General features: G+C 44.0%; 1 protein-coding gene across 2 annotated transcripts in view; it reads left to right on the forward strand.

Annotated features, from left to right (window-relative positions):
* slc35f3b (solute carrier family 35 member F3b) overlaps positions 1–27,787 on the forward strand; it is a 187,115-nt gene that overhangs the window by 150,547 nt on the left and 8,781 nt on the right. For both annotated transcript variants that reach the window (XM_045687037.1, XM_045687041.1), the window contains 5 exons: positions 1,990–2,216; positions 2,353–2,474; positions 15,055–15,163; positions 15,492–15,602; positions 26,800–26,925. In XM_045687037.1, coding sequence (XP_045542993.1) covers positions 1,990–2,216; positions 2,353–2,474; positions 15,055–15,163; positions 15,492–15,602; positions 26,800–26,925 — 695 coding nt within the window. The remainder of the gene's footprint in view (positions 1–1,989; positions 2,217–2,352; positions 2,475–15,054; positions 15,164–15,491; positions 15,603–26,799; positions 26,926–27,787) is intronic.

The following is a 27,787-nucleotide window of genomic DNA, read 5'->3' on the forward strand; positions in this document are numbered from 1 at the left end:
TGCCAGATTTAAAAATAACCTTACTGGGAAATCACACTTTGCAATAATCTGAGCACTGCGCCCAGAAAAATACGCGTTGCGATACAGACTAGACGTCATGTTGGGGAGATCTAAAATCGAAAATACTATGTAAATAATCCATTACCTTTGATTCTCTTCATCAGATGTCACTTCCAGGTATCACAGGTCCATAACGAATGTAGTTTTGTTAAAAAAAGCTCATCATTTATGTCCAAAAATCTCCGTCTTGTTAGCACATGATCTAAGCCAGCCGGACTTCTCGTCATGAACGAGGGGAAAAAAATATATTTACGTTCGTTCAAACATGTCAAACGTTGTATAGCATAAATCATTAGGGCCTTTTTTAACCAGAACATGAATAATATTCAAGGTGGACGAATGCATACTCTTTTATAACGTATTGGAACGAGGGTACCCAACATGAACTCGCGCGCCAGGTGTCTAATGGGCCATCATCGTTCCATGGCTCTTGTTCGGTCAGATCTCCCTCCAGAAGACTCAAAACACTTTGTAAAGGCTGGTGACATCTAGTGGAAGCAATAGGAAGTGCCAAAATATTCCTCAGCCCCTGTGTTTTTCAATGGGATAGGTTTAAAGGTAATACAACACATCAGGTATCCACTTCCTGTCAGAAAATGTCTCAGGGTTTTGCCTGCCAAATGAGTTCTGTTATACTCACAGACACCATTCAAACAGTTTTAGAAAATTTAGGGTGTTTTCTATCCATATGTAATAAGTATATGCATATTCTAGTTACTGGGTAGGAGTGGTAACCAGATTAAATCGGGTATGTTTTTTTATCCAGCCGTGTCAATACTGCCCCCTAGCCCTAACAGGTTAAGACTATTTTCCACGACATAAAGTAGTGATGTAGTCAACTCTTCTAAATCTCTACTCTGGTCTCATACTGTAGTGCTGCAGACAACTCTTCTAAATCTCTACCCTGGTCTCATACTGTAGTGATGTAGACAGCTCTTCTAAATCACTACCCTGGTCTGATACTGTAGTGATGTAGACACCTCTTCTAAATCACTACCCTGGTCTCATATTGTAGTGCTGTAGACAACTCTTCTAAATCTCTACCCTGGTCTCATACTGTGGTGATGTAGACAGCTCTTCTAAATCACTACCCTGGTCTGATACTGTAGTGATGTAGACAGCTCTTCTAAATCACTACCCTGGTCTGATACTGTAGTGTTGTAGACAGCTCTTCTAAATCACTACCCTGGGATCATACTGTAGTGCTGTAGACAACTCTTCTAAATCACTACCCTGGTCTCATATTGTAGTGCTGTAGACAACTCTTCTAAATCTCTACCCTGGTCTCATATTGTAGTGATGTAGACAGCTCTTCTAAATCACTACCCTGGTCTCATATTGTAGTGATGTAGACAACTCTTCTAAATCTCTACCCTGGTCTCATACTGTGGTGATGTAGACAGCTCTTCTAAATCACTACCCTGGTCTGATACTGTAGTGATGTAGACAGCTCTTCTAAATCACTACCCTGGTCTGATACTGTAGTGTTGTAGACAGCTCTTCTAAATCACTACCCTGGGATCATACTGTAGTGCTGTAGACAACTCTTCTAAATCACTACCCTGGTCTCATATTGTAGTGCTGTAGACAACTCTTCTAAATCTCTACCCTGGTCTCATATTGTAGTGATGTAGACAGCTCTTCTAAATCACTACCCTGGTCTGATACTGTAGTGATGTAGACAACTCTTCTAAATCTCTACCCTGGTCTCATACTGTAGTGATGTAGACAGCTCTTCTAAATCTCTACCCTGGTCTCATATTGTAGTGATGTAGACAACTCTTCTAAATCTCTACCCTGGTCTCATACTGTAGTGCTGCAGACAACTCTTCTAAATCTCTACCCTGGTCTCATACTGTAGTGATGTAGACAACTCTTCTAAATCTCTACTCTGGTCTCATAGTTTACTACTGTTTTCTTTGTGTTCAGGAGAAGACCGTCCCAGGGAGAATGTGGTGGGCAGCACATCAGACAGCCAGGCGGCAAACGGCGGGGCGCCGGGGGCGGAGTCTGCTACGGGGAGGTGGAGACTTCATTGCTGCATCAAAATCACGGCCGTACAGGTGCGGAAGGCGCTGTGGGGCGTTGCCATGGTGATGTGTGTGTGCTCATCGTGGGCGGGGTCCACCCAGCTGGCCAAGCTCACCTTTCAGCAGGTAAAGAACCTGACGAAGTTGCATACTGAACACACACACACACAAACTCAGATTGACACGATCCACCACAGTGCTAGCGAGTGCCAGGTGAAACCTGTTAATAAGAATGTTAAAGTCATTTGTTTTGGATACCCAGTTTGACGCTCCCTTCACCCTCACCTGGTTCGCCACCACCTGGAACTGCCTGTTCTTCCCCCTCTACTACATCGGACACCTGTGTAAGAGCCCTGAGAGACAGACCCCCAGACAGAGGTTCAGGTAATCAATCAATCAATGCAATGTATTTATACTGTTTACATCAACTGTTGTCCTAAAGGTTTAACAAAGGACACCAGGGGACAAAGAAGGAGTGAAAACTTTTTCAGACTGCATTGAGAGGCATAGCAGAGTATCATGGAAACCCAAATGTAGCCTTGTTGTAATATAATATGCCATTTTAGCAAGTTTATACATCATAATGGTGGCTCTGGTGTTTCATGATGGCTCTGGGATTAATATTACCTGTGGTTGTCTAAAAGTGGAGCTAGAAAGTCATTACTTTCCTAAGTTAGGTGGGAGGTATAGTGTGTTGAACTGCAGCAGTCTCTTGTTGGATAAAAGCCTGTGCCTACAGTTAGATCAGCTTAGTCACACGACATGCTCTTCCTCTGAGAGGAATCCCTTATCTCTACAACCCACTGGGCTGCTGCTGCACACACATAGAAGTGTGTGTGTGTGTGTGAGTGCATGTGTGTGTGTGCGAGAGTTTGTGTGTGTGCATACATGCCTGCATGCCTGTGAGTGCTTCCAGTCGTGCGCTCGTGCTCGTACGTATGTGTCTGTGCATGCTTGCATGTGTGTGCGTGTTTGTCAGAGCTTCTAAGAGTGCTTATGCAAGGATCTGGTTCTGGGCTCTCCCTGCTCCCCTGGTTCTGACTGTGTGGCCTGCATACTGAACAGCCTTTATAATGTTAGCTTACTAACACAGCCTTTATAATGTTAGCTTACTAACACATCCTTTATAATGTTAGCTTTCTAACACAGCCTTTATAATGTTAGCTTACTAACACCGCCTTTATAATGTTAGCTTACTAACACAGCCTTTATAATGTTAGCTTTCTAACACAGCCTTTATAATGTTAGCTTACTAACACCGCCTTTATAATGTTAGCTTTCTAACACAGCCTTTATAATGTTAGCTTACTAACACAGCCTTTATAATGTTAGCTTTCTAACACAGCCTTTATAATGTTAGCTTACTAACACAGCCTTTATAATGTTAGCTTACTAACACAGCCTTTATAATGTTAGCTTTCTAACACAGCCTTTATAATGTTAGCTTACTAACACCGCCTTTATAATGTTAGCTTACTAACACAGCCTTTATAATGTTAGCTTTCTAACACAGCCTTTATAATGTTAGCTTACTAACACCGCCTTTATAATGTTAACTTTCTAACACAGCCTTTATAATGTTAGCTTTCTAACACAGCCTTTATAATGTTAGCTTTCTAACACAGCCTTTATAATGTTAGCTTTCTAACACAGCCTTTATAATGTTAGCTTTCTAACACAGCCTTTATAATGTTAGCTTTCTAACACAGCCTTTATAATGTTAGCTTACTAACACAGCCTTTATAATGTTAGCTTACTAACACAGCCTTTATAATGTTAGCTTACTAACACAGCCTTTATAATGTTAGCTTTCTAACACAGCCTTTATAATGTTAGCTTTCTAACACAGCCTTTATAATGTTAGCTTTCTAACACAGCCTTTATAATGTTAGCTTACTAACACAGCCTTTATAATGTTAGCTTACTAACACAGCCTTTATAATGTTAGCTTTCTAACACAGCCTTTATAATGTTAGCTTACTAACACAGCCTTTATAATGTTAGCTTACTAACACAGCCTTTATAATGTTAGCTTACTAACACAGCCTTTATAATGTTAGCTTTCTAACACAGCCTTTATAATGTTAGCTTACTAACACAGCCTTTATAATGTTAGCTTACTAACACAGCCTTTATAATGTTAGCTTTCTAACACAGCCTTTATAATGTTAGCTTACTAACACAGCCTTTATAATGTTAGCTTACTAACACAGCCTTTATAATGTTAGCTTTCTAACACAGTCTTTATAATGTTAGCTTACTAACACAGCCTTTATAATGTTAGCTTACTAGCACAGCCTTTATAATGTTAGCGTTCTTCCTAACACAGCCTTTATAATGTTAGCTTTCTAACACAGTCTTTATAATGTTAGCTTACTAACACAGCCTTTATAATGTTAGCTTACTAACACAGCCTTTATAATGTTAGCTTACTGTTAAAGGAATTCCTGCTTGAGAGTAATGATTAAATAATTCTACCCTGAATTTAGGGATATGGTCTATATAGCCTGTAGAATGAGTAACTAGAGGGTTAAGCATAAGTCTCATGAGATTGACTAGGATTGGAGAGGAATGGAGGTCTGTGTGTTTAAGTAAACATCAAGAACTGTTAAACTGTGGTTGACCTGACCTAGCTTGAACCCTCTAGGTTTCCCTAATTTCAGAGATATGAAACTGTCGGCTGGGTAACAATTTACGGTGTTGAGAGTTCCGGTGAAGAACAATTAACTCTCCTTAGTGTTAGTGTGTGATGTGTGTATGTAAATGAGGAGCCTAGTATATAATGGATGTTTTGTGTATGAACTGCAGAGCGCTCTCCTGAATAAACTATTCTGATTCTTGTAAGCTGGGCCTCTGTCTGTGTTATTAAACCAGAATCTTACACATTCTGGATGGCAGACTGAGTATTTTAATTGAAGTTAACATTGAGAACATAATTCTCTTAACACTTATTAACACAGCCTTTATAATGTTAGCTTACTAACACAGCCTTTCTACTCATTCACCTTTCAGCTGCTGCTGTATAGCCTTCAGAAAGATGGATGTATGCAGAAAGTACCTATTCAAAGACATGACATGTTGTAATAGCATGGCCTGTGTTGTAATAGCATGGCCTGTGTTGTAATAGCATGGCCTGTGTTGTAATAGCATGGCCTGTGTTGTAATAGCATGGCCTGTGTTGTAATAGCATGGCCTGTGTTGTAATAGCATGGCCTGTGTTGTAATAGCATGGCCTGTGTTGTAATAGCATGGCCTGTGTTGTAATAGCATGGCCTGTGTTGTAGGGCTTGTGTTATACCATAGTGTGGTCTAATGTATTGAGACAGCAGGGCTTGTGTTATACCATAGTGTGGTCTAATGTATTGAGACAGCAGGACTTGTGTTATACCATAGTGTTATCTAATGTATTGAGACAGCAGGGCTTGTGTTATACCATAGTGTGGTCTAATGTATTGAGCCAGCAGGGCTTGTGTTATACCATAGTGTGGTCTAATGTATTGAGACAGCAGGGCTTGTGTTATACCATAGTCTGATCTAGTGATATCTCCCGATTCTGGACTACATATCCACCTGGGCCACTCTCTATCTGTCCCCCTCTACCTAGTGGCTACGTCCCAAAATGGCACCTATTCCCTTCCAAAGGGCACCCTATTCCCTTCCAAAGGGCACCCTATTCCCTTCCAAAGGGCACCCTATTCCCTTCCAAAGGGCACCCTATTCCCTTCCAAAGGGCACCCTATTCCCTTTCAAATTTCACTCTTTTCCCTTCCAAAGGGCACCCTATTCCCTTCCAAAGGGCACCCTATTCCCTTCCAAAGGGCACCCTATTCCCTTCCAAAGGGCACCCTATTCCCTTTCAAATGGCACCCTATTCCCTTCCAAATGGCAGCCTGTTCCCTTTCAAATTTCACTCTTTTCCCTTTCAAATGGCACCCTATTCCCTTTCAAATGGCACCCTATTCCCTTTCAAATGGCACCCTATTCCCTTCCAAATGGCAGCCTGTTCCCTTTACAGTGCACATATTTTGACCAGGGATCATAGGGCTCTGGTCAGAACTAGAGCACTAGGCCCTGGTCAAAGGCTATGCACTAGGGAATAGAGAACCATTAGAGACACATGCTCAGACACATGCATGGTCGGAACTAGAAGCACAAGCATTTCCCTACACTTGCATTAACACCTGCTAACCATGTGTATGTGACAAATACATTTGATTTGATGCTCATGCTGTCTCCTGCTCTCCCGTCCCTCTGTCCTTTCAGAAAACAAAATAAATATCAACAGAGTTCTGATCTCCTTGAAAATGCAGGGGCTGGAGAGTAGCATATGATAGGCTGAAATGTGGAATGCACAGCTTTGTGGGAGATGAGGAGAGACTTCAGTGAGCTGCCAGATGCTCTTCTCCTCTCTTGGGCTAAAGCAGCCCTGCCCTAGCATGTGTCAGTCCGCACAGTGTGTGGAAGAGCTGGCACCAGTCCACACGACACAACTGATACATGACAGCATGGCAGAGGCCAATCGCAGTTGTCATCGGACCACTTTCCACTGGGGCTTAGGACGGGATTCAATGTGATTGCAGGTTGTCGACAATGTGGCTTTTGAAGGTAATGTTCCATATTTACTGAGATCCCATTCACGGTAAACGCTAAATATGTCGGCTCAATCGGAAATTGTCTTTAAAAGCTGCATCGTTGAAAACACGAAACATATTGAATCTTAGCCTTAATCTGATGCTTGAGCTTAGTTCCAGGCTGAAGTCCAGGGCTTAGGTTTTGGGGATTCACAGCCCCAGTCAAAGAGGTCTATTGTTATGGATTCAGGCATATAGCCAGGTTCAGTAATGAAATGAAGAAAGGCCCTCAACCTCATAAACTGATTATAGTTATAGTGTATTGTTGCCTGTTTGTACGTGGCCTGTTAGTGCCCAGTGTGCTTTATCTGCACTGTCATCTTTCTGGAGCCTGAACAAAACAACCTCCTACAGCTCCACATACACACCGCCAGGCCACTCTGACAGACTGACCAGGAGCTACAATACCTAACTACCTAACTGACCAGGAGCTACAATACCTAACTACCTAACTGACCAGGAGCTACAATACCTAACTACCTAACTGACCAGGAGCTACAATACCTAACTACCTAACTGACCAGGACTAACAGTATATAACTACCTAACTGACCAGGAGTAACAGTATATAACTACCTAACTGACTAGGACTAACAGTATATAACTACCTAACTGACCAGGACTAACAGATATAACTACCTAACTGACCAGGAGTAACAGTATATAACTACCTAACTGACCAGGACTAACAGTACATAACTACCTAACTGACCAGGAGTAACAGTACATAACTACCTAACTGACCAGGACTAACAGTATATAACTACCTAACTGACCAGGACTAACAGTATATAACTACCTAACTGACCAGGAGTAACAGTACATAACTACCTAACTGACCAGGACTAACAGTACATAACTGCCTAACTGACCAGGAGTAACAGTACATAACTACCTAACTGACCAGGACTAACAGTACATAACTGCCTAACTGACCAGGACTAACAGTATATAACTACCTAACTGACCAGGACTAACAGTACATAACTACCTAACTGACCAGGAGTAACAGTATATAACTACCTAACTGACTAGGACTAACAGTATATAACTACCTAACTGACCAGGAGCTACAATACCTAACTACCTAACTGACTAGGACTAACAGTATATAACTACCTAACTGACCAGGAGTAACAGTACATAACTACCTAACTGACCAGGACTAACAGTATATAACTACCTAACTGACCAGGAGTAACAGTACATAACTGCCTAACTGACCAGGACTAACAGTACATAACTACCTAACTGACCAGGAGTAACAGTATATAACTACCTAACTGACCAGGACTAACAGTACATAACTACCTAACTGACCAGGACTAACAGTATATAACTACCTAACTGACCAGGACTAACAGTATATAACTACCTAACTGACCAGGAGTAACAGTACATAACTACCTAACTGACCAGGAGTAACAGTATATAACTACCTAACTGACCAGGACTAACAGTATATAACTACCTAACTGACCAGGACTAACAGTATATAACTACCTAACTGACCAGGAGTAACAGTACATAACTACCTAACTGACCAGGAGTAACAGTACATAACTACCTAACTGACCAGGACTAACAGTACATAACTACCTAACTGACCAGGAGTAACAGTATATAACTACCTAACTGACCAGGACTAACAGTATATAACTACCTAACTGACCAGGAGTAACAGTATATAACTACCTAACTGACCAGGAGTAACAGTACATAACTATCTAACTGACCAGGACTAACAGTATATAACTACCTAACTGACCAGGAGTAACAGTACATAACTACCTAACTGACCAGGACTAACAGTATATAACTACCTAACTGACCAGGAGTAACAGTACATAACTACCTAACTGACCAGGAGTAACAGTACATAACTACCTAACTGACCAGGACTAACAGTACATAACTACCTAACTGACCAGGAGTAACAGTACATAACTACCTAACTGACCAGGAGTAACAGTACATAACTACCTAACTGACCAGGAGTAACAGTACATAACTGCCTAACTGACCAGGACTAACAGTACATAACTACCTAACTGACCAGGAGTAACAGTACATAACTACCTAACTGACCAGGAGTAACAGTATATAACTACCTAACTGACCAGGACTAACAGTATATAACTACCTAACTGACCAGGAGTAACAGTACATAACTACCTAACTGACCAGGACTAACAGTACATAACTACCTAACTGACCAGGACTAACAGTATATAACTACCTAACTGACCAGGAGTAACAGTACATAACTACCTAACTGACCAGGACTAACAGTATATAACTACCTAACTGACCAGGAGTAACAGTACATAACTACCTAACTGACCAGGACTAACAGTACATAACTACCTAACTGACCAGGACTAACAGTACATAACTACCTAACTGACCAGGACTAACAGTACATAACTACCTAACTGACCAGGACTAACAGTACATAACTACCTAACTGACCAGGACTAACAGTATATAACTACCTAACTGACCAGGACTAACAGTACATAACTACCTAACTGACCAGGAGTAACAGTATATAACTACCTAACTGACCAGGAGTAACAGTACATAACTACCTAACTGACCAGGACTAACAGTATATAACTACCTAACTGACCAGGACTAACAGTATATAACTACCTAACTGACCAGGAGTAACAGTATATAACTACCTAACTGACCAGGAGTAACAGTACATAACTACCTAACTGACCAGGACTAACAGTACATAACTACCTAACTGACCAGGAGTAACAGTATATAACTACCTAACTGACCAGGACTAACAGTACATAACTACCTAACTGACCAGGAGTAACAGTACATAACTACCTAACTGACCAGGAGTAACAGTATATAACTACCTAACTGACCAGGACTAACAGTATATAACTACCTAACTGACCAGGACTAACAGTACATAACTACCTAACTGACCAGGACTAACAGTATATAACTACCTAACTGACCAGGAGTAACAGTACATAACTACCTAACTGACCAGGAGTAACAGTACATAACTACCTAACTGACCAGGACTAACAGTATATAACTACCTAACTGACCAGGAGTAACAGTACATAACTACCTAACTGACCAGGAGTAACAGTATATAACTACCTAACTGACCAGGAGTAACAGTACATAACTACCTAACTGACCAGGACTAACAGTACATAACTACCTAACTGACCAGGACTAACAGTACATAACTACCTAACTGACCAGGAGTAACAGTACATAACTACCTAACTGACCAGGACTAACAGTACATAACTACCTAACTGACCAGGAGTAACAGTACATAACTACCTAACTGACCAGGAGTAACAGTACATAACTACCTAACTGACCAGGAGTAACAGTACATAACTACCTAACTGACCAGGAGTAACAGTACATAACTACCTAACTGACCAGGACTAGCAGTACATAACTACCTAACTGACCAGGAGTAACAGTACATAACTACCTAACTGACCAGGAGTAACAGTACATAACTACCTAACTGACCAGGAGTAACAGTACATAACTACCTAACTGACCAGGAGTAACAGTATATAACTACCTAACTGACCAGGAGTAACAGTACATAACTACCTGTTTGTATAGTGCTGTGTGTGGCCAGCCTAGAAATAGAATTACCCTTGAGGAGTCAAACAGTCAAACTTCAGAGGTCTGAGTGGCTTTGAACTGCAGTTTTCAACCTCCTGGTGTCTGAACGGCTGGCCAGGCCACTCTGGCAGATAGCCTAAACCTGGAGGCTCAAGCTACAGTAGCTACCTCACCTGGCATTGTTCAATTCGGTAATTGATGTGTCAGTAAGATTGTCTAGGTGCAATATAATTGTCTGGTTGGCAGCCTGGATGGGACCAGGACGGGAATGGAGAGCTGGCAGCCTGGATGGGCCTGGACCGGGATGGAAATGAACCAGGAGCTCCAGTAACTCCTTACCAGTTCACATACCAGTCTTTATGTTTACCTTTAAGGTATACTTTGGGATTTTGGCAACTAGGTCCTTTATCTACTTTTTGATCTACTTGGTTAGCACAGTGACTGTAAGTCTATGGGTATCTGCTAGCATGCTAGAATGCCAATAGTGTGCAAAGCTGTCATCAAGGCAAAGGGTGGCTACTTTGAAGAAGAAGAATCTAAAATCTGTTTTGATTTGTTTAACACATTTTTGTTTACTACATGATTCCATATGTGTTATTTCATAGTTTTGACGTCTTCACTATTATTCTACAATGTACAAAATAGTAAAAATAAAGAAAAACCCTTGAATGAGTAGGTGTGTCCAAACATTTGACTGCTACTGTATATATGTCTTATTTTACATATCGATACTTGGAGTCAAAATATCATTTTAAACTGGGTGGTTTGAACCCTGAATGCTGATTGGCTGACAGCCGTATACCACGGGTATGACAAAACATTAGTTTTTCCTGCTCTAATTACGTTGGTAACCAGTTTATAATAGCAATAAGGCACTTCGGGGGTTTGTGGTATATGGCCAATATACCACGGATAAGGGCTGTGTCCAGGCACTAAGAACAGCCCTTAGCAGTGGTATATTGGCCATACAACACACCCCCTTATTGCTTAAATATAATATCATCCAAAATAATATTGTGATATTTAACTGTATCGATTTCCCCTATCACTAGCATAGACTATGAATACTAACACTAGTGTTGTGTACTAAAATGTGATTGTGTTTGTTAACATGTGTTTGTGCTGTGTGACCTTGTGTTTGTTTGTTTGTCTGTGTTTGTACATATACAGTTTAAGTCAGAATTTTACATACACCTTAGTCAAATACATTTAAACTCATTTTTCACAATTCCTGACTTTTAATCCTAGTAAAAATTCCCTGTCTTAGGTCAGTTAGGATCACCACTTTATTTTAAGAATGTGAAATGTCAGAATAATAGTAGAGAGAATGTCAGGTGGTGGGTGTAGCTGGTGCATGAAGTCAGGCGCAGGAGAGCAGAGATGAGTGGACAGCGCACTTTACTTGAGAAAATAGAACAAAGTAACAAAACCAATGTGCGAACAATAAAGGTTGCCATACAACACGGGTGAACACAGCACCCGGAACAAACCAGCCGGAAACGTACCGACCTTAACAATAAACAATCACAAAGACATGGGGGAAACAGAGGGTTAAATACATGACCAGTAATTGGGAAATGAAAACCAGGTTTGTGGGAAACATAGATAAAACCAATGGAAAATTAAAATTGGATCGGCGATGGCTAGAAGACCGGCGATGGCTAGAAGACCGGCGACACCGAGCGCCGCCCGAACAAGGAGAGGAACCGACTTTGGCGGAAGTCGTGACAGAGAATTATTTATTTCAGCTTTTATTTCTTTCATCACATTCCCAGTCGGTCAAACGTTTCGGGCAGCCTTCCACAAGCTTCCCACTCACTATAAGTTGGGTGAATTTGGGCCCATTCCTCCTGACAGAGCTGGTGTAACTGAGTCAGGTTTGTAGGCCTCCTTGCTCGCACATGCTTTTTCAGTTCTGCCCACAAACTTTCTATAGGATTGAGGTCAGGGCTTTGTGATGGCCACTCCAATACCTTGACTTTGTTGTCCTTAAGCCATTTTTCCACAACTTTGGAAGTATGCTTGGGGTCATTGTCCATTTGGAAGACCCATTTGCGACCAAGCTTTAACTTCCTGACTGATGTCTTGAGATGTTGCTTCAATATATCCACATCATTTCCCTTCCTCGTGATGCCATCTATTTTGTGAAATGCACCAGTCTCTCCTGCAGCAAAGCACCCCCACAACATGATGCTGCCACCCCCGTGCTTCACAGTTGGGATGGTGTTCTTTGGCTTGCAAGCCTCCCCCTTTTTCCTCCAAACATAATGATGGTCATTATGGCCAAACAGTTCTATTTTTGTTTCATCAGACCAGAGGACATTTCTCCAAAAAGTAAGATCTTTGTCCCCATGTGCAGTTGCAAACCGTAGTCTGGCTTTTTTATGGTGGTTTTGGAGCAGTGGCTTCTTCCTTGCCGAGTGGCCTTTCAGGTTATGTCGATATAGGACTTGTTTTACTGTGGATATAGATACTTTTGTACCTGTTTCCTCCAGCATCTTCACACGGTCCTTTGCTGTTGTTCTGGGATTGATTTGCACTTTTCGCAAAGTACGTTCATCTCTAGGAGACAGAACTTGTCTCCTTCTTGAGCGGTATGATGGCTGCGTGGTCCCATGGTGTTTATACTTGCATATTATTGTTTGTACAGATGAATGTGGTATCTTCAGGCGTTTGTAAATTGCTCCCAATCAGACTTGTGGAGGTCTACTATTTTTTTTCTGAGGTCTTGGCTGATTTCATTTGAGTTTCCCATGATGTCAAGTAAAGAGGCACTGAGTTTGAAGGTAGGCCTTGAAATATATCCACAGGTGCACCTCCAATTGACTCAAATTATGCCAATTAGCCTATCAGAAGCTTCTAAAGCCATGACATCATTTTCTGGAATTTTCCAAGCTGTTTAAAGGCACAGTCAACTTCGTGTATGTAAACTTCTGACCCACTGGAATTGTGATACAGTGAATAATAAGTGAAATAATCTGTCTGTAAACAATTGTTGGAAAAATGACTTGTGTCATGCACAAAGTAGATGTCCTAACCGACTTGCCAAAACTATAGTTTGTTAAGTGGGACGCTAGCGTCCCACCTGCGGGACACACTATTCAACAGCCAGTGAAATAGCAGGGCGGCAAATTCAAAACAACAAAAATCTCATAATTCAAATTTCTCAAACATACAACTATTATATCCCATTTTAAAAATACACTCCTCGTTAATCCAACCACATTGTCCGATTTCAAAAAGGCTTTACGGCGAAAGCATAACATTAGATTATGTTAGGACAGCGCCTAGACAAGAAAAACCACACAGCCATTTTCCAAGCAAGGAGAGGCGTCACAAAAAAAACAGAAATACAGCTAAAATGAATCACTAACCTTTGATGATCTTCATCAGATGGCACTCACAGGACTTATGTTACACAATACATGTATGTTTTGCTCGATAAAGTTCATATTTATATCCAAAAACCCCATTTTACATTGGCGTGTAATGTTCAGAAATGTTTTGCCTCCCAAAACTTCCAGTGAATGAGCACATCAATTTACAGAAATACTCATCATAAACGTTGATAAAATATTCAACTGTTATTCAAAGAATTATAGATACACTTCTCCTTAATGCAACCGCTGTGTCAAATTTCAAAAAAGCTTTACGGCGAAAGCAAATTTTGCAATAATCTGAGTACAGCGATTTGATATCAAAACAAGCCATACAGATACCCGCCATTTTGGAGTCAACAAAGATGACAAAAATGACATTATAAATATTCACTTACCTTTGATGATCTTCATTGGAATGCACTCCAAGGAATCCCAGTTCCAGAATAAATGTTTGTTTTGTTCGATAAAGTTCATCTTTATGTCCAAATACCAGCATTTTGTTCGCACGTTAGGTTCACAATTCCAAATGCAAGGCACGCGCTTACTAAGTCCAGACGAAAAGTCAAAAAAGTTATACTACAGTTTGTAGAAACATGTCAAACGATGTATAGAATTAATCTTTAGGATGTTTTTATCATAAATCTTCCATAATATTCCGACCGGACGATTCCTTTGTCTTCAAAAAAGAAAAGGAACACAGCTAACTCTCACGTGAATGCGCGCCATTGAGTTCATGTCATTTTCTCAGTCATCTGATTCCAATGGCTCTTATTCTCTCCCCAGTCACAGTAAAAGCATGAAACAATGTTCTTAAGACTGTTGACATCTAGTGGAAGCCTTAAGAAGTGCAAAATGACCCCATTGACACTGTATACTGGATAGGGAATCACTTGAAAAACTACAAACCTCAGATTTCCACACTTCCTGGTTGGATTTTTTTCTCAGGTTTTTGCCTGCCATATGAGTTCTGTTATACTCACAGACATCATTCAAACAGTTTTAGAAACTTCAGAGTGTTTTCTATCCAAATCTACTAATAATATGCATATCCTATCTTCTGGGCCTGAGAAACAGGCAGTTTACTACGGGCACGCTTATCATCCGGACGTCAAAATACTGCCCCCTACCCCGATGAAGTTAACAAGAAATTTGTGAAGTGGTTGAAAAACGAGTTTTAATGACTCCAACCTAAGTGTATGTAAACTTCCGACTTCAACTGTACATGTACCTGTGTGCTGTGCACGTGTGTCTGTTTTTGTGTGTGTGTGCGTGCGTGCGTGCATGCATGCCTGTGGGTGTTCATCTGTGTGTGTTCCTCTCTAGGGAGTGTTGTCGGTTCTTCGGGGACGACGGGCTGACAGCCAAGGTGTTCTTCACGAAGGTGGCTCCGTTTGGCTTGTTGTGGATCCTCACTAACTACCTGTACCTTCAGGTACTGTGCTGCTTTCTCCATCCTGGGGGGTGTGTGTGTGTGTGTGTGTGTGTGTGTGTGTGTGTGTGTGTGTGTGTGTGTGTGTGTGTGTGTGTGTCAGGTTAGGGACTGTGACAGTATTGTATAGTGCCTGCAAGTGTAACAGGTGTCACTGTGCTAGCTTAGCGGTATAGCTTCCTTCACCATCCCTGTCCCCTTACTGGACTCAAACTATTGATCCTCTGCTTCAAAAACACACGTAGCCAACTACACCACCGAAAATCTAGCAATTGGGCGAAGCAGGTGGAGTCATTTTAAGCTGTGGCATGTAATCTTGTTTCTAACACAGGCCCTGAGGAAGATCAACACTACAGACGTGTCAGCTCTGTTCTGCTGCAACAAGGCCTTCGTATTCCTGCTCTCTTGGATCGTACTGAGAGACCGCTTCATGGGCGTCAGGGTGAGTTACAGTGTGTGTGCGTGTGTGTGTGTGCGTGCGTGCGTGCGATGCACAAAGTCTGTCAGGAGATGTCCAGGGAACCTACGAAGAGATAACATTCCTAAAGGGAGTGCTCCTAATCTCAATTTGCTAACTGTATAAAAGACACCTGTCCACAGAAGCAATCAATCAATCAGATTCCAAACTCTCCACCATGGCCAAGACCAAAGAGCTATCCAAGGATGTCAGGGACAAGATTGTAGACCTACACAAGGCTGGAATGGGCTACAAGACCATCGCCAAGCAGCTTGGTGAGAAGGTGACAACAGTTGGTGCGATTATTCGCAAATGGAAGAAACACAAAAGAACTGTCAGTCTCCCTCGGCCTGGGGCTCCATGCAAGATCTCACCTCGTGGAGTTGCAATGATCATGAGAACGGTGAGGAATCAGCCCAGAACTACACAGGAGGATCTTGTCAATGATCTCAAGGCAGCTGGGACCATAGTCACCAAGAAAACAATTGGTAACACACTACGCCGTGAAGGTCTGAAATCCTGCAGCGCCCGCAAGGTCCCCCTGCTCAAGAAAGCACATATACATGCCCGTCTGAAGTTTGCCAATGAACATCTAAATGATTCAGAGGACAACTGGGTGAAAGTGTTGTGGTCAGATGAGACCAAAATGGAGCTCTTTGGCATCAACTCAACTCTCCGTGTTTGGAGGAGGAGGAATGCTGCCTATGACCCAAAGAAAACCATCCCCACCGTCAAACATGGAGGTGGAAACATCCTTTGGGGGTGTTTTTCTGCTAAGGGGACAGGACAACTTCACTGCATTAAAGGGACGATGGGCCATGTACCGTCAAATCTTGGGTGAGAACCTCCTTCCCTCAGCCAGGGCATTAAAAATGGGTCGTGGATGGGTATTCCAGCATGACAATGACCCAAAACACACGGCCAAGGCAACAAAGGAGTGGCTCAAGAAGAAGCACATTAAGGTCCTGGAGTGGCCTAGCCAGTCTCCAGACCTTAATCCCATAGACAATCTGTGGAGGGAGCTGAAGGTTCGAGTTGCCAAACGTCAGCCTCGAAGCCTTAATGACTTGGAGAAGATCTGCAAAGAGGAGTGGGACAAAATCCCTCCTGAGATGTGTGCAAACCTGGTGGCCAACTACAAGAAACGTCTGACCTCTGTGATTGCCAACAAGGGTTTTGCCACCAAGTACTAAGTCATGCTTTGCAGAGGGATCAAATACTTATTTCCCTCATTAAAATGCAAATCAATTTATAACATTTTTGACATGCGTTTTTCTGGATTTTTTGTTGTTATTCTGTCTCTCACTGTTCAAATAAACCTACCATTAAAATTATAGACTGATCCTTTCTTTGTCAGTGGGCAAACGTACAAAATCAGCAGGGCATCAAATACATACTTTTTTCCCTCACTGTATGAGTAGATAAGAGTTCATTTCAGGGCTAGATAAAAATGTATCCTAAATTAAGACCACAGACTCAGTGTCAGTTGGACTAGCTAGGTCCTACCTTTTGAAGACCACAGACTGAGTGTCAGTTGGACTAGCTAGGTCCTACCTAATTAAGACCACAGACTGAGTGTCAGTTGGACTAGCTAGGTCCTACCTAATTAAGACCACAGTCTCAGTGTCAGTTGGACTAGCTAGGTCCTACCTAATTAAGACCACAGACTGAGTGTCAGTTGGACTAGCTAGGTCCTACCTAATTAAGACCACAGACTCAGTGTCAGTTGGACTAGCTAGGTCCTACCTAATTAAGACCACAGACTCAGTGTCAGTTGGACTAGCTATGTCCTACCTAATTAAGATCACAGACTGTCTCAGTTGGACTAGCTAGGTCCTACCTAATTAAATTAGAGCAGACAGTAATTAACTGTGTGTCCTGGATTCCCTGTTTTAGTGGGCTTTAACCTGGATGAACCAGAGGCTAATGGCTCCCTGCCTCCCAGACTCTGACACTTCCTTTCTACTAAAAACGATATTGGGTTGGAGGCTAGTTTGAATCACAAATGGCACCCTATTTCCTTTATAGTGCTCTATGGGCCCTGGTCAGAAGTAGTACTACATAGGAAATAGGGTGCCTTTTGGGAAGCAACCTAAACCCTCTCTGTGCTAGAGCCCTGCGTTCCCCAAAGGAATGAAGAGTATTAAGTATTAAGAGTTGAGGGCAAGGGGAGCTGACCTGGGTTCAGAAGAGTTGGGGGCATGGGGAGCTGACCTGGGATCAGAAGAGTTGGGGGCATGGGGAGCTGACCTGGGTTCAGAAGAGTTGAGGGCAAGGGGAGCTGACCTGGGTTCAGAAGAGTTGGGGGCATGGGGAGCTGACCTGGGCTCAGAAGAGTTGAGGGCATGGGGAGCTGACCTGGGTTCAGAAGAGTTGGGGGCATGGGGAGCTGACCTGGGTTCAGAAGAGTTGGGGGCATGGGGAGCTGACCTGGGTTCAGAAGAGTTGGGGGCATGGGGAGCTGACCTGGGTTCAGAAGAGTTGGGGGCATGGGGAACTGACCTGGGTTCAGAAGAGTTGAGGGCAAGGGGAGCTGACCTGGGTTCAGAAGAGTTGAGGGCATGGGGAATTGACCTGGGTTCAGAAGAGTTGAGGGCGTGGGGAACTGGCCTGGGTTCATTTACATTTACATTTTTGTCATTTAGCAGAAGAGTTGGGGGCATGGGGAACTGACCTGGGTTCAAATACTATTTTAAGTATTTTAAATACTGTTGACAGTTTTGGGACTATTCCATTAAGCCAGGTAAACTCAATCAAGTTGTGGGCATTCAGAAGATAACCTGTACTGCAGTGCAGAAAAAAACATTTGCTTTCAAGTGAATGTAACTGCTCTGTCAGAGCTGGGGGATAGTTCATTAACGGTCATTGTTAGATAATTGTTAATGAACTTGGACCTCTGTGTCACTCTGGGAGAGAGTTTGTCAAATTAACAATGTACCTTGCAGCACCAAAGGTATTCTGAAATGTAGCTATAAGTAAGTTGCTGGATACAGTGCCTTGCAAAAATATTCACCCCCCTTGGCATTTTTCCTATTTTGTTGCATTACAACCTGTAATTTAAATAGATTTTTATTTGCATTTCCTGTAATGGACATACACAAAATAGTCCAAATTGGTGAAGTGAAATGAAAAAAATAACTTCTTTCAAAAAATTCTAAAGAATTTAAAACTGAAAAGTGGTGCGTGCATATATATTCACCCCCTTTGCTAAGAAGCCCCTAAATAAGATCTGGTGCAACCAATTATCTTCAAAAGTCTAATAATTAGTTAAATAAAGTCCACCTATAATAAAGTCCATCTGTTCTGAAAGGCCCCAGAGTCTGTAATACCACTAAGCAGGGGGCACCACCAAGCAAGCGGCACTATGAAGACCAAGGAGCTCTCCAAACAGGTCAGGGACAAAGTTGTGGAGAAGTACAGATCAGGGTTGGGTTCTAAAAAAAATATCAGAAACTTTGAACATCACACGGAGCACCATTAATTAAACTAAGAGTGGCCAGAAAAACTCCCCAAACATATGAAAGAAGGTACTCTGGTGAGATGAGACTAAAATTGAGCTTTTTGGCCATCAAGGAAAACTCTATGTCTGGCGCAAACCCAACACCTCTCATCACCCCGAGTATACCATCCCCACAGTGAAGCATGGTGGTGGCAGCATCATGCTGTGGGGATATTTTTAATCGGCAGGGACTGGGAAACTGGTCAGAATTGAAGGAATGATGGATGGCGCTAAATACAGGGAAATTCTTGAGGGAAACTTGTTTCAGTTTTCCAGAGATTTGAGACTGGGACGGAGGTTCACCTTCCAGCAGGACAATGACCGTAAGCATACTGCTAAAGCAACACTCGAGTGGTTTAAGGGGAAACATTTAAATGTCTTGGAATGGCCTAGTCAAAGCCCAGACCTCAATCCAATTGAGAACCTGTGGTATGACTTAAAGATTGTTTATCACCAGCGGAACCCATCCAACTTGAAGGAGCTGGAGCAGTTTTTCCTTGAAGAATGGGCAAAAATCCCAGTGGTTAAATGTGCCAAGCTTATAGAGACATACCCCATGAGACTTGCAGCTGTAATTGCTGCAAAAGGTGGTTCTACAAAGTATTGACTTTGGGGGGGGGGGTGAATAGTTATGCAGGCTCTAGTTTTCTGTTTTTATGTCTTATTTCTTGTTTGATTCACAATAAAACATATTTTGCATCTTCAAAGTGGTAGGCATGTTGTGTAAATCAAATGATACAAACACCCCAAAAATCAATTTTCATTCCAGGTTGTAAGGCAACAAAATAGGAAAAATGCTAAGGGGGGTGAATACTTTCACAAGCCACTGTAGAACCAAGCTAAGGATGTCCTGGCTGGCTGAGAGTTCCCTTCTCTCTGCAGTGGTCCTGAAAAGCCTAATGTGGAAACTGAAGTGTGTCCTTGTAATGACATGATTTATATATGATCTTCTGAACTGGAACTGTTACCTCTCAGAGAGATAGAGAAGACAGGAAGGAGTCTTGATGTAGAGCGGTATTCCCGGGTCGCCATCGGGACCCGACAGAGAAGTATGCGGCGTGGTCAGAATGGTTCATGCTGCTGGTCAGAAAGACAAATTCGGGATAAAAATATTATTTTATTCCCGCAAATTATTGTATAATAGTTGTATTGCAGTATGCAATCTCACAGGAGTGGGATCAAACTCATTTGAAGCAGCCCAGACAAAAAATCACGGTAAGAAAAATGATGTCTCGCACTGACCTCTGTCTTGATGAACCTGTAGCCTACATTTAGAACTCCCTGACTAGGTCCCAGGCAGTCCCCGTATTCAGAGTAGAAAGACTGATTTAGCATCAGTTCCCCCTGGCCATATAATCCTATTCATTACGATCTCAAAGGTCAAACTGATCCTAGATCAGCCCTCTTAGATGTATTCATCGTCTTGGAACGCCTTACAAAATACTTTTAAACTGGAAGAACTTGTACCAATTGGTATTTTTAAATCACTGATGAATGACCTTGAGACTGATTCCCTGACCTGTCAATGTTTTTAATTTGCTCTTTTTGATTTTGTTATACTCTTGTGAATTCTATGGTTTTCACTAGATTACTTTTCATGTTGTTTGTCTGTAATTTTTGTAATGACTTGGTGCTGCCTATCTTGGCCAGGACGCTCTTGAAAAAGAGATTTTAAATCTCAATGAGCCCTTCCTGGTTAAATAAAGGTTTAATAATGAAATAAAATACATTCTGAGACGTTTTATAAATACAAGTTCAGGTCTCTCTTGCAAAATATGTTTGATCTCACTGTGACTAATCCGGATAAATGAATGAATGTGTGTATGTATGTACTGTTTGTGTGAATAACTGGAGGGAAGATCTGGAAGGATAACACCTAATCAGAATGTCTCTCTCTCTCTCTCTCTCTCTCTCTCTCTCTCTCTCTCTCTCTCCCCATCTTTCACCCCCTCTTTCTCTCTCTCACTCTCCCCATCTTTCACCCCCACTCTCTCTCGCCTCTCTCACTCTCCCCATCTTTCACCCCCTCTCTCTCTCTCGCTCTTTCTCTCTCACTCTCTCTCCCTCTCTCACACTCTCTCTCTCCCCATCTTTCTCTCTCTCTCGCTCTCTCTCACTCTCATTCTGTCTCCCCCATCTCTCCCCCATGACTCCTGTCTCTTTCTCTCTCTCTCCCTCTCTCTCCCTCTCTCACACACTCTCTCTCGCTCTCACTCTCCTCATCTTTCTCTCCCTCTCTCTCACCCATCTCTCTCCCATGACTCCCCTGTCTCTTTCTCTCTTTCTCTCTCTTGCACACTCTCTCTCTCTCACTCTCCCCATCTTTCTCACCCTCTCTCCCCCATATCTCCCCCATGTCTCCTCTCTCTCTCTCTCTCTCTCTCTCTCTCTCTCTCTCTCTCTCTCCCTCTCTCTAATTCTCTCTCCCTCCTCCCTCCTGTCATTCCCTCTCTCTCTCTTACTCTCTCTCTCTGACTGTTGATGGGTATTGCAGTGTTTTGATGTCTGCAGTAATGCGGAGGATCTTGGATGGGCTTTCCTTCATATGAAAATGAAGAGAGAAGGGGAGAGGATACGAGGGGGAGAGGCTGGGGAGAGTCCAATCATCCCTTTGAAGTATGACAGTGTTCTGGTACTTAGCTTGGGCTATTTCATGGGTGAGGTGGGTGGATAGTTGTCAGTAGGAGAATGGTTTGTAAGGGATGGCATCTGTCCCATACTGTACCTACTGTGCCTTCAGAAAGTATTTATACCTCTTGACTTATTCTACATTTTGTTGTGTTACAGCCTTTATTCTAATCCACACATAGACATGGCTAATTATTGCATTGCAAAAAATAATTGAATCCATTTTAGAATAAGGCTGTAACATCACAAAATGTGGAAAAAGTCAGGAGGTCTGAATACTTTCAAAATGCACTGCATGTACAAGTAACTGCCAAAATAAAGGAAACACCAACATAAAGTGTCTTAATAGGGCGTTGGGCACCACAAGCCAGAACAGCTTCAATGCACCTTGGCATAGAATCTACAGGTGTCTGGAACTCTATTGGAGGGATGTGACACCATTCCTCCATGAGAAACTACATCATTTGGTGATTTGTTGATGGTGGGAAACGCTGTCTCAGGCGCCTGCTCTAGAATCTACCGTAACCGTTCATTTGGGATGAGATCTGGTGACTGAGACGGCCATGGCATATGGTTTACATCGTTTTCATGTTCACCATTCAGTGACCACTCGTGCCCTGTGGATGGGGGCGTTGTCATCCTATGGGGGCATAGCCACGGTAGACAAAATAATGGCCAAAGTAATGGCCCTAAACATGATGCTTAATTAACTCAGGAACCACACCTGGGTTGAAGCACCTGCTTTCGATACACTTTGTATCCCTCATTTACTCAAGTGTTTCCTTTATTTTGGCAGTTACCAGTATATCTCTGAGTATATTGTATCTCAGAGTCCTGTATCTCTCTCCTGTAGTTTTATGTTGTTATGGAGAGGTGTGAGAGTAACCTTGCCTAGGCTTTTAGCTCAGCAAGCTAGCACACGAGACCCACCCAGGTTCCAACCCAATCAGTCACACACACATTTCTCAGCTGGAGTTTTGTCTTTTCATTTAAAATTTATTGAACTCGTAAAGACCCTTGGGGTTAGAAAGGTCTTCTGTGAGTGTGGCCTGGTGTTGTGGTGGGAGTGACAGACTGCCTCAGCAGAGCCCAGACCCAGTCTTGGTCCATTTCCCCATTCCCTGACCTTGGGTTTGCTGACACAGCAGTGTGTGAGAAAGGAAAACAAATTGCCGTGTCCAATCACTGAGGGGTCCATGTCCCAGAAAACCAAGCAGCAAAGCAGCAGGCTTTCTCAGAGAAACAAATCTCGGTAGAGAGGTAACTGACCATAGAAATATAATCAGGGGCGCAACTTTCACTGGGTAGGTTGGCTAGGCTGTTTGGGGTGTGTATCCGAATGGATAAAAAAAAAAACGAAAGTTGCGCCCCTGAATAGAATTACCATGTCAGCCATATTGAGTATACCCATGGGTCTTCCAGTCAAATTGCCATAGTATGAGGCGCTTTGTCCCTAGTCAATTTATTTCTGTGACTGACATAGCTGGCGTTTCTAGAGAACAGACATCCCCATTCAAGTCAACGTTGCGTAATGGGTTGACCTGGCAGGTCATTCTATTTTTTATGTAGCTAGAGAGGTGACTGAAAGGCAGGCAGCCTGCACTGCAGAAAGAGAGAGAGAGAAGGAAAGAGGGTGAGAGAAAGAGAGAAAGAGAGAAAGAGGGTGAGAGAGAGAAGGAGAGAGAGAAAGAGAGGCTGAGAGAGAGAGGCTGAGAGAGAGAGAGAGAGAGGCTGAGAGAGAGAGAGGCTGAGAGAGAGAGAGCGAGAGAGAGAGAGAGAGAGAGAGAGAGAGAGGGGGGTGGGGGGGTTTACCCATGGTACCCCTTGACTCTGTCCAGGCGTAACCAGTGCTTAATTTGCGCCACATCCTGCCAGAACTGGATCCGGCACCTTTTTTTAAATGTTTTTATTCGTTCCGGTACCTTAGAGGCCCCAACTCACCCCACTCTAAAGCTCACTTTTTGTTCCGGCATCTCCCGATTTACAAATGAAGCACCGGTCATAACCACACGGATAGTTTATCTTCCTGACACCTCTCTAATGCAGTGCTAATCCACTCAGCTGGTCCAAGCCAAGTCCCTATTCATTACACACACACACACAGACACACACACACACACACACACACACACACACACACACACACACACACACACACACACACACATAAACACACACAGCCCATCAATCCTTTCCTGTATGGGTGACTGTCTTTGCTGATTGGAAAGCACTGGGCCCTGGACCAGATAGCATATGATCATCATGACTGTGTTTGTGTTTGTGCAGGTAGTTGTGTGTGTGTTTGCATTGTGTTCACCATTACACCAGTAACAGACATTACTGTGCAAGGGAACGGCTGGAGAAAAGGGAGGGGGAACGGCTGGAGAAAAGGGAGGGGGAACGGCTGGAGAAAAGGGAGGGGGAACGGCTGGAGAAAAGGGAGGGGGAACGGCTGGAGAAAAGGGAGGGGGAACGGCTGGAGAAAAGGGAGGGGGAACGGCTGGAGAAAAGGGAGGGGGAACGGCTGGAGAAAAGGGAGGGGGAACGGCTGGAGGAAAGGGAGGGGGAACGGCTGGAGGAAAGGGAGGGGGAACGGCTGGAGGAAAGGGAGGGGGAACGGCTGGAGAAAAGGGAGGGGGAACGGCTGGAGAAAAGGGAGGGGGAACGGCTGGAGGAAAGGGAGGGGAACGGCTGGAGGAAAGGGAGGGGGAACGGCTGGAGGAAAGGGCTGGAGGAAAGGGAGGGGAACAGCTGGAGGAAAGGGAGGGGAACGGGTGGAGGAAAGGGCTGGAGGAAAGGGAGGGGAACGGCTGGAGGAAAGGGAGGGGAATGGCTGGAGGAAAGGGAGGGGGAACGGCTGGAGGAAAGGGCTGGAGGAAAGGGAGGGGAACGGCTGGAGGAAAGGGAGGGGAACGGCTGGAGGAAAGGGAGGGGGAACGGCTGGAGGAAAGGGCTGGAGGAAAGGGAGGGGAACAGCTGGAGGAAAGGGAGGGGGAACGGCTGGAAGAAAGGGAGGGGGAACGGCTGGAGGAAAGGGAGGGGGAACGGCTGGAGGAAAGGGAGGGGAACGGCTGGAGGAAAGGGAGGGGGAACGGCTGGATGAAAGGGAGGGGAACGGCTGGAGGAAAGGGAGGGGGAACGGCTGGAGGAAAGGGACGGTGAACGGCTGGAGGAAAGGGAGGGGGAACAGCTGGAGGAAAGGAAGGGGGTACAGCTGGAGGAAAGGGAGGGGGAACGGCTGGAGGAAAGGGAGTGGGAACGGCTGGAAGAAAGGGAGGGGGAACGGCTGGAGGAAAGGGAGGGGGAACGGCTGGAGGAAAGGGAGTGGGAACGGCTGGAGGAAAGGGAGGGGGAACGGCTGGAGGAAAGGGAGGGGGAACGGCTGGAGAAAAGGGAGGGGGAACGGCTGGAGAAAAGGGAGGGGGAACGGCTGGAGGAAAGGGAGGGGGAACGGCTGGAGGAAAGGGACGGTGAACGGCTGGAGGAAAGGGAGGGGGAACAGCTGGAGGAAAGGAAGGGGGTACAGCTGGAGGAAAGGGAGGGGGAACGGCTGGAGGAAAGGGAGTGGGAACGGCTGGAAGAAAGGGAGGGGGAACGGCTGGAGGAAAGGGAGGGGGAACGGCTGGAGGAAAGGGAGTGGGAACGGCTGGAGGAAAGGGAGGGGGAACGGCTGGAGGAAAGGAAGGGGGAACGGCTGGAGGAAAGGGAGGGGAACGGCTGGAGGAAAGGGAGGGGGAACGGCTGGAGGAAAGGGAGTGGGAACGGCTGGAGGAAAGGGAGGGGGAACAGCTGGAGGAAAGGGAGTGGGAACGGCTGGAGGAAAGGGAGGGGGAACGGCTGGAGGAAAGGGAGGGGGAACGGCTGGAGGAAAGGGAGGGGGAACGGCTGGAGGAAAGGGAGGGGGAACGGCTGGAGGAAAGGGAGGGGAACGGCTGGAGGAAAGGGAGGGGGAACGGCTGGAGGAAAGGGAGTGGGAACGGCTGGAGGAAAGGGAGGGGGGAACGGCTGGAGGAAAGGGAGAGGGAACGGCTGGAGGAAAGGGAGGGGAACGGCTGGAGGAAAGGGAGGGGGAACGGCTGGAGGAAAGGGAGGGGGAACGGCTGGAGAAAAGGGAGGGGGAACGGCTGGAGGAAAGGGAGGGGGAACGGCTGGAGGAAAGGGAGGGGAACGGCTGGAGGAAAGGGAGGGGGAACGGCTGGAGGAAAGGGAGGGGGAACGGCTGGAGGAATGGAAGGGTGAACGGCTGGAGGAAAGGGAGGGGGAACGGCTGGAGGAAAGGGAGGGGGAACGGCTGGAGGAATGGAAGGGTGAACGGCTGGAGGAAAGGGAGGGGGAACGGCTGGAGGAAAGGGAGGGGGAAGCAAAAGACAGGGACAAACAACAACTCTGTCACTCTGACACACACACAAGGACACGCACACACATGCACACACACACAAGGCCATTGGGGCGTGAACCTGTTCAGTGCTACTGTAAGGTTCTCCGACCGTAACTTACCACCCTGGCTGGGCTCAAGGCTGCTCCAGGTTTTACTACCTGCCTTAGGCTATGTCACAAATTACACCATATTCCCTTTGTAGTGCACTACTTGTGACCAGGGCCCAGGGGAATAGGGTGCCATTTGGGGCACATTCAGTACTTACTGTTTCATGATCTGATCTCAGACCAGTATAAAAGTAAACCAGAAGTGGATCCTGGTGTCAAGTCTGATTGATGCTCTCAAACCAGTGTAGAAGTACATCAGAAGTGGATCCTGGTGTGTCAAGTCAACAGTGACTCATCTTTCTAAGTAGTAAAATGTATTTATGGTAGATTAAACTGCAGTTGAGATACTTCTAGTTTCACACTATGAATATATCCAGATTGAATTCAAAGTGAAAGAATTCAACCTTTAACCTAACCATATAGTAGCTTCATGTCCACATCCCGGTTCAACCCTCCCCTTCCTCCTTCTACACTATCCTATCCAATAAAATGGAAGCAGTGCCCCGCTCCTTAAAAAACCTGCCTGGTGGTATATATTGTAATATGTCCTCTCCACCTTTCTCTGTGCAGATCGTGGCGGCCATCTTTGCCATCGCTGGCATTGTGATGATGACGTACGCTGACGGTTTCCACAGCCACTCTGTCATGGGTATCACCTTTGTTGTGGCCTCCGCTTCAATGTCTGCACTCTACAAGGTACTTCTCTACTCTATGAACAAACACACACACACACACATTCACACGCGCCCGCACGAACACACACACATTCTCACACACAGGACACGTTTGTTTGCTTAACTGTGAGACATGGTGCAGTCTTCTCTTAAAAGTAGGACAGAGTCAAAGGAAAACCTCATCCTTTGTGGTTGGAAGGAATAAATACATGGTTATTCTTTGTGGTTGGAAGGAATAAATACATGGTTATTCTTTGGTTGGAAGGAATAAATACATGGTTATTCTTTGTGGTTGGAAGGAATAAATACATGGTTATTCTTTGGTTAGAAGTAATAAATACATGGTTATTCTTTGTGGTTGGAAGGAATAAATACATGGTTATTCTTTGTGGTTGGAAGGAATAAATACATGGTTATTCTTGTGGTTGGAAGGAATAAATACATGGTTATTCTTTGTGGTTGGAAGGAATAAATACATGGTTATTCTTTGTGGTTGGAAGGAATAAATACATGGTTATTCTTTGTGGTTGGAAGGAATAAATACATGGTTATTCTTTGTGGTTGGAAGGAATAAATACATGGTTATTCTTTGTGGTTGGAAGGAATAAATACATGGTTATTCTTTGTGGTTGGAAGGAATAAATACATGGTTATTCTTTGTGGTTGGAAGGAATAAATACATGGTTATTCTTTGGTTGCAAGTAATAAATACATGGTTATTCTTTGTGGTTGGAAGGAATAAATACATGGTTATTCTTTGGTTGGAAGGAATAAATACATGGTTATTCTTTGTGGTTGGAAGGAATAAATACATGGTTATTCATTGTGGTTGGAAGGAATAAATACATGGTTATTCTTTGGTTGGAAGTAATAAATACATGGTT

This window comes from Salmo salar, chromosome ssa01 (genome assembly GCF_905237065.1).
Source record: "Salmo salar chromosome ssa01, Ssal_v3.1, whole genome shotgun sequence".
Lineage (NCBI taxonomy): Eukaryota > Metazoa > Chordata > Actinopteri > Salmoniformes > Salmonidae > Salmo > Salmo salar.